At 34.7% G+C, this 7,601-nt stretch overlaps 1 protein-coding gene across 1 annotated transcript; it reads left to right on the top strand.

The window, feature by feature from the left end:
• Positions 1-266: 266 nt before the first annotated feature.
• Positions 267-5,584, top strand: LOC131571930 (cilia- and flagella-associated protein 251-like). The gene is made up of 4 exons (XM_058824689.1): positions 267-776; positions 995-1,034; positions 2,285-2,367; positions 3,324-5,584. Exons 1-4 carry the CDS (start codon positions 426-428, stop codon positions 3,543-3,545), a joined length of 696 nt encoding a protein of 231 aa, XP_058680672.1. The 5' UTR covers positions 267-425; the 3' UTR covers positions 3,546-5,584.
• Positions 5,585-7,601: the final 2,017 nt, after the last annotated feature.

Genomic DNA, 7,601 nt, shown 5'->3' with positions numbered 1-7,601 from the left:
ATTTTTACTATATTGAAGTTTATCTTAGGCTGAAAATAATTTAAATTCAAATTACAATATCTGTACTGAATCACATGAATCAAAGCTTTGTATCTGGCATTTCTTCATTAATTTTCTTGAGAAAAAGATTTGAATTTTTTTTCAATGTTGGAATTATTACTGCTTGTGTCAATTATGCTCATTTAAAACATTTAAAAGAAATACTTTATTTCCAGAAATAATTTATTTTCATTGCTTTTTTCTTTAAGGAGGCACATATTGGCAAAACATAAGTTAGCTGCACTCCTAATGTTCCCTGGAGGTCAGTTTTTTAAAAACGGATTAAAATTAGCGAACTTTGATTGAGATCTCCTGTGCCTGTTCTTATTCTATCTCCTTAGAACATTCCCTTTTGAGTTTTCTTGTTAGTCAAATTCTGATGTGTGATGAACTGGTATGGGATGAGGATCATGATCATTCTACACCTTGAGTTTCAAAATTATGTTTTGGCAATTTTGTCCAAGGAACAAAACTTCTATGGAGATGAAGAAATAGATGATGATGAGGAAGAAGAAGAAATAGAAGAAGTAGAAGAAATAGAAGAAGTAGAAGAAGTAGAGGAAGTAGAAGAAGTAGAGGAAGTAGAAGAAGCAGAAGGAAAAGAAGAAAGAGGAGATGAAACAAAAGAAAGCATAGAGAAAAAAGAGGGAAAAGAGGAAAAAAATGAAAAAGAAAAGGATCGTAAATCACCCGAGGGAGAGACAAGCAGTTCTAGTAGCACTGTGGAAACTGGAGAGGTAAAGTTATTTACTCCTATTAAGTTACAGGTCTCTGAAAGAATTTGGTTCTGTAACTAACTTGAGTTTGATACATGTGTACCTATCCTGTAAATGCAAAGTTGTTGTTTGGGGTGGTTTTGGTAGAGGAAGAAACACATATAGGTGTTAATAGTTAAACTTTTTTTTCTTTTTAACAATTTTGAAAGAGTTGTTTGGTTTTGTTTTTTGGTCTATAGACAGAGGAGACTACTCAGAAAGAGACCATCGTTCAGCAGGGTAAGAATACAATTCCCAAGAATTGTACATTCTAAAGACAGATAAAAGTTTTCTAAATGACATTATAAAAATACTGGACAACACTGTCCTTGTTCATAGTTGGCAAAGCAGTTCTTGAGAGGTAATGAAATTTGAGGGGCAAACCCCTATTATTAACTGTTAATGATTTGAAAGAAATAAATACTTTTCCCAGTCATGTGCAGGAAGTCCATGAGGACTTTCTCTTAGCAGGACTGAATCCTGTGCAGTGCCAAAGTCATGGTAATTTTGTTGTCTCTCAGAAAACTTCTTTAGGTGCCCTGTGCCTCAATTCAGTCAAGAAGCTGCTCATAATTCTTCCCCATCTTTTTCAGCTGATATTTGCTCATTCTATTCACAGAGAGATTATTTTAGGTGAGATGTGATAATTGCTGAACACTATTCAGGATGCTGAATATGTAAGTCTAGAAGCTCCTTCCAGTTTTCATGGCAGTTTATGGAAACTGAATATTCCTTTATAAAAGCTGGGGAACATGTAATTGGGTGCCCTATATGTATAGGACTTTTTTTTTTTTTATTTTAGAAATTTGGAATAATCTAAAATAGTTCTCTTGAAAGAAAATAACAAGTGTGGTATAAAACAGACCACAGCCCTTATAATGAAGAAGCTATGCCATTTATTTTCAATATTATAATGGAAATCGCTTGTACAGAAGGGATGCTAAATATTTTTCCATTATTCAGTGATTTGGAAGTTTTGGTATTAAGTTTGAAATGTATATGATTCATACAGGGAATATAGGAAAATTTAAGCACAGACACATCAACTGAGATGGAAAGTTTTCCTTTTCCCAGAATTGTTTCTATGGAATAAAATTCATGCTGAACTGTAACTCCTGCCCTAAAATCATCTTTGCCAAATTAGAATATACTTGCAAATAAGTGTGCAAGACATTGTCTCCTGTCAGCAAGAGGAAACTGTGAGTGTCAAGTAAAAATATTTCCTATATTGTCACTGCTGTAAGTGTTCTATTCTTAAAAATTGAGCATCTGGAGAGTAATGTCAGGACAATATATGGAGAGATTAAAAAATAAAAATTGTCTTTTCAGGCTGGGCATCAAGTTTTACTGAATATTCTGATTGTTTTTTCCATTTTATTTAGCTCTACTTCAAAAATAATCTGAAGAGTAATTATTTCTGCTTTTCTGTGATATTTTTCTGATTTCCATGAATCAGAAGAAATTTTATATAAACATTTATGTTATTGTAGAGAAGGAAAGCACTGACAATCATGCTGTGAACAGTTCTTCAGAGAACACTGAGGACCAAAAAACTGGAGTGGGGAGAAAAAAGGTTTGTGGCCTGATGATTCTTTCTAACTTTGCCAGTGACCAAGAAGCCAGTGGGCAGTTACCAAAGCAAATACCTCAACTCATATCATGTGCAAAGATAATTAAACTGCTGAGCAACCTGTTTAAGACTTGATTTTATTTTTTGATAAAATAATTTTAAAATGTCCAAATAATAGAAATTAGTTAAAGCCCATTATGACCTCTTAATAGAGGCATGTCCCTGAGAGAGAGATTGTTCATCACATCATGAACTGGTGAGGTGAAAACTTAGGACTTGATTCCTATGGGACATTATCTAAAAAGATTTCCCCTCCTATTTGCCTCTGAAAGCAGTAGCTGAGCTCATTACTCTGCATCTATTTGCAACATACACTGATTTTATCATCAAATATATCTCTCTATATAGGTGCATGAGCATGTTGAGGAGTAGAATTTCTTACAGGTTTTAGGATTCAGAGGCTCCTGCAGAGGCTGCTGAGTTTCCTGTTGACCAAAGGCCCTAAGCAGTACTTAACTTTAATTTTACTTTAACTTTGACACCAGTGTGGTCTCAATGAGCACAAGCACTGTCATTTATGGCAGTACACACATTTATCAGCAGGCACAGTGAGCACTTTCTGGGACTTCATGTTTGGACCTTGCCTCAGGTTCTTATTTGGAAGAAACCAAAATAAATGCACCACTCACAGCATTTTGTACAAACTGTACAATGTGTAATTTGACAAATTGCAATCACTTGAACTTTTCTGATTGCCATGTGCTATTTTAACACATTTTAAATTTTGCAAATGTTTCTCAACATTTTTTAGTGATTTTGTTTAAAAAAAATAATATTTTACCAAGGAGAAATCTGCCAACCTCATTTAACTTTGATATCTACTGGGTTTGTGTTTTTTAATCTTGAATTTCACTGCTAACTGTTTCAGACATATCCTTTACCTGTTTTTTTCACTCCAGTTTTCCCTGTTTAAGCGAAAGCCACTGACAAGCCAGAAGAATGTATGTAGCAGAAAGGAAGACAACTCGGCAAAGCCACTGCAGAGTGAAGAAAAGGAAAAGGAAGATTTAACTGGTGAAAGCAATAAAGATGAAAATCAGAATCATACACTGGAGAATTCCAGTGAAACTGTGACTAACCAGGACAGAAGGATGAAAGTTAATACATGTACATTGCTGTAAAACTGTTGTAATATAAGAGAATGTGACAGTCTTAAAGCATACAGTGCAATTTTTACTTGAAAACAGATATGACTCGAGATGTTGATGGCTGCTTTTTTTAATTGATTGGATTGCTGTAATTTTAAATAGGCAGATGATTTTCTTGGTATTTATTGGTAATTTTAATAGGTCAAAATTATATACTTATCAGCACCTTGCTGGAGTTCTGTGGCCTTACCTGTTGATGTTCTAAAGCAAAATATGGGGGTTTTTAATGTGAAGAGTTGAATACAGGCATTTTATGGTTTTTGCTAAATAATTTTCTTCTGTTTCAGTCTACAGAGTACCACTTTCAGCATGACACTCTTGCAAAATTATAATATTCTATATATTACTTGGTTTAACAAACTAGTCAAGAATATTTAAGGTACTCAGAAATATACATCTTTCTGTTTTGACATAGAAAAAATAGCAGTAAAACTTTCAAGTTAACTTGTAGGCCATTATGGAAGAAGTTACTTGAGTATGTGCCTAATTTCACTCATGGCAGCAGTCCCAGTGGAAACTGTGTAAGGATGGAAGTATCCTGCCAAACTGGGACAGGGAGAAAGCTTTTATTTCTGAGAAGTGCTGAAAACCTTTGCTCCTGCTGAAATTGGCATAAGCTGATGGGCCTCTCTCCTACGGGATCAGGCCCAGGGAAAACTGGAAACCCTCATTCTTGTTTCACTTGGATTCTAATCCTGTATCCTCTAAATATCCACACCTTAATGTGAAGCTTTTCTCACAGGAAAATAATGCAACCAGAGGTGCTGTGGCATCAGTATGACAGGCTGATCATTATGGGGTAAATATTCATGTTTTTCTCAGGCAGACTGGCTTTTCTTCAGAAGGAAACAGGAGGAGCCAAAAGTCAGTACAAATAAAAACTGCTTAACACCACTGTAGCATTAAGAAGCAGGAGTTCTTTATTCAACCTGATGCTCAAGGGGATATTTCCTCTAAAATATTGTGCAGGCTGAGTACAGAAAAGGCTCCTGTTTAGATACTGTATTTTTCATACATAATCATTGATTTTCCCAGAAGAAACATACACATGACAAATAATTTCCCTGAAATCAAGAATATATTTTCCCTCCCATTTACACACATTCTTCTGTCCTGGAGGTCACTCTGCTGGTCCCTGGTGGTCAGTGACCCCTCAGTGATCCCTGACCACACAGTGAACTGGTGAAAGGTGGGACAACTGGGCTGGTTGCTTTCCAGTTCTTCCTTCAATTTCCCCAGTTTCAGAGTTGCTTAAATTTTATACAATAGGTCAGAAGTGTCCAGAATTTATTTAATCCTAGGAGTTGGTTCACCTGCATGCTTTGTCCTTTTAAGTATGGCAGGTGCCCAGATTCTTTCACAGGGCATCCTCTGTGCTACCACAATCATCATACTAAAAACCTGGATGCTTGGCTCATCCTTTGCCAGAGTTAATTAGGATCCTTTTGGGTCTTTTATTTTACTTTGGGCTACTCCTGGGTTCTGCAGTGAACCTTACATGAGGGGTTTTTCCTCCATTATATTTACATATTTTCTTATTTTTCTGAATGCACATGTGGTTTCTGTTCCACTTGGATACTGTTGAGAAGAGTAAAGTGGAAAAGGAGAAATAAAGTAAATGGTGCCCTCATTAATTTAAATAAACTTTAATTTTTTTTTTTAATGGGAGATCAGTCGCAGAAATTGTTACTGTAAGAACAATTTCTTTTTTAAAGGTGAAATAATTTAGTGAGAAATATTACTTTAAAATGGGAATTACCCTCAAATCTAACACTACAGAAGTTTATGCAATGGACTGCAAGCTGCTGTATGTCTGAGCAGTTTCAGGGATTGGTACATTTTTCTTGTCCACATACTTTGCTCAACAAGAAGCAGGAATATATTAACCCATTCCAATGTCTTTTCTACATGTCTTCATTTTTAATAAAAAAGATTAAACAAATAAAACAATTTATATGTGCATATGTATTAAATTATAGGGTTTTCTAACAAGTTCACAATATTTATATTAAAAATGTGAAGATTTTTTATTACTGAAATGTTTTCTTAAACAGATGAGTAGCAAAAAATTTTATAAACATTTCTAGTACATCTTTCTCTGGTTTTTTTTCTTACTTTCCCAAAAATTGTCAACTTAAATATTTAATTCTCATTTTTATAGTCCTGCCATACAATTGAGATTGTGCTTTAGAATTGCTGGGTTTCTAAAATTTCACCACTAAACCTATCACTAGGTGGAGTTTGTGCTCTTCAAAGGTGTCACCAGCCCCTGGAGCCAGAAATTCTCCTTCTCATGGCCCCTGAAAGAAGTTAAAGATAGTCATTCTGTATCAAATTTTCTGTTTCCAAATTCTCAGAAAACTTTATGTTTTCTGGCACATTGCTTTTGGCATTAAAGTACTCTGCTACCTCAATGTATTTATATAGTGCATTTTGAACGTTTTCAACTGTGTGTCCTTGTAAAAATATAAAGATAAAAAAATACAATTACTCATTTATTTCCAAGTATACATAGATGGACGGTGGTCAACTTCTGATAAATCTAGGTATACATGTTTTATTTAAATTGAAGTGGAATTAGAGCACCTTGCATACACAGATATACATGTAGGTGCACTGAGACATATATGTGTATATTTATGGACAGAGATACACAGATATATGTGTGAATGTGTGTGTGTGTGTGTGTGTGTGCACATGGATGATCAAATGTGTGCCTGACCTCCTGAAATTTCCATTTAATCCATATATTTACATATGCACATTTACTGACTTCCAGAAGCATAGGACTCATTTATGCAGCTGCTGCACCCATGCAAGTTTGTGGTAATTGAAATTTAAAAAGGAGAGAACATGAAAGAAAGCTGATTTAGACGCTATTTTATATGCCCAAAGTTAATAACCATAATTAATTTTGTGCAACTTCTTCCTTTTTATTCCACATCTTACTTGTACAATATGCAAAATACATCCAGTCTTTGTCCCTGGGGAATATTTTATGTCATGTTTTGACATTAGGGTAGTTGAAGTGAACTGAATCCCTGTCATGATGGTAAACCACTCTAAGTCCGGATAATCAAGAATACAGAAGCTAATCTTGCATGACTATAGAGAGACTAAGTATGGGTTCTTAAAACATACTCATGTACTCAAGCTACTTTAGCTCTTTAAACTAGAAATATAAATATAAATATAAACATAAATATAATATTTCTAAATTCCCTCACAGTGCTTTTAGAAACTATAATATACAACTCACTACTTAGGGGAGTTTACAACATTTGCACACTGTGTTATGTCTAAATTCCTTTAAGGGCCTAAATAATGTTTTGATTAAGTATAATGAGACCACCATCAGTGCTCAGTATCTCATAGTGATGAGCTTTAAAGTTCACACCTATCTGCCCTTCAAGACTGTTCTGGAATTACATTTTATTCATGCTATGTAATTACCATTTTTTTTTTTTTCAGGACCAGATTGTAATGACTCAGCAAAAGCCTTGCAAAATCTAAATCTGGATAAACTGTAGTTTTTTGATTTGTACACAAAGAAGTTTTTATTCTTGAGACCATTCTCATTTAATCTCGGAACAGTTTAGACACAGCTGTTTCCAATCACCCTCATCAAAAGCTGAAGAGATATTAAGTTAGAATTTTAAGACATGTTGACAGCATCAAGAAAATAAAAAATACAGAGATTTTGTTCTTCAGTACATTTATTATACATGAGACCATGATTTAGCATTTACCATGATGATTTACCACATACTGATGCATCAGTCAGTGTCTAACTGGGAATGAAATATTGTATTCCCCCCAAAATTTTCTGTTTTTCTGGCTGCCTAAGACACACCAGTCCTTCCAGATGGAATGGAAAAAGGGAACTGGTGCTCTCCAAGATTTGCTACATGTGTACTCCATCCATGGGCTTTCTGCATGCCTGACCCAGACCTTCATATTAAAATTTTCCACAGCAAGGGTTTTGGCAGTGGAAAAGTTACTCTTGACATCTGCTTTGTGCCATTTTTA

The sequence above is a fragment of the Ammospiza caudacuta genome, chromosome 2 (assembly GCF_027887145.1).
Source record: "Ammospiza caudacuta isolate bAmmCau1 chromosome 2, bAmmCau1.pri, whole genome shotgun sequence".
Taxonomy (NCBI): domain Eukaryota; kingdom Metazoa; phylum Chordata; class Aves; order Passeriformes; family Passerellidae; genus Ammospiza; species Ammospiza caudacuta.
The sequence above is the reverse complement of the archived record's forward strand: the minus strand, read 5'-3'. Positions and strand labels throughout refer to the sequence as shown.

Bases quoted from the DNA above. Each gene is read 5' to 3' on its own strand.
- LOC131571930 (XM_058824689.1), top strand. From the start codon at position 426: ATGAACTGGTATGGGATGAGGATCATGATCATTCTACACCTTGAGTTT. The intron at 777-994 runs GTAAAGTTATTT...TTTGGTCTATAG, and splicing joins GCACTGTGGAAACTGGAGAG to ACAGAGGAGACTACTCAGAA. The intron at 2,368-3,323 runs GTTTGTGGCCTG...TTTTCACTCCAG, and splicing joins CTGGAGTGGGGAGAAAAAAG to TTTTCCCTGTTTAAGCGAAA.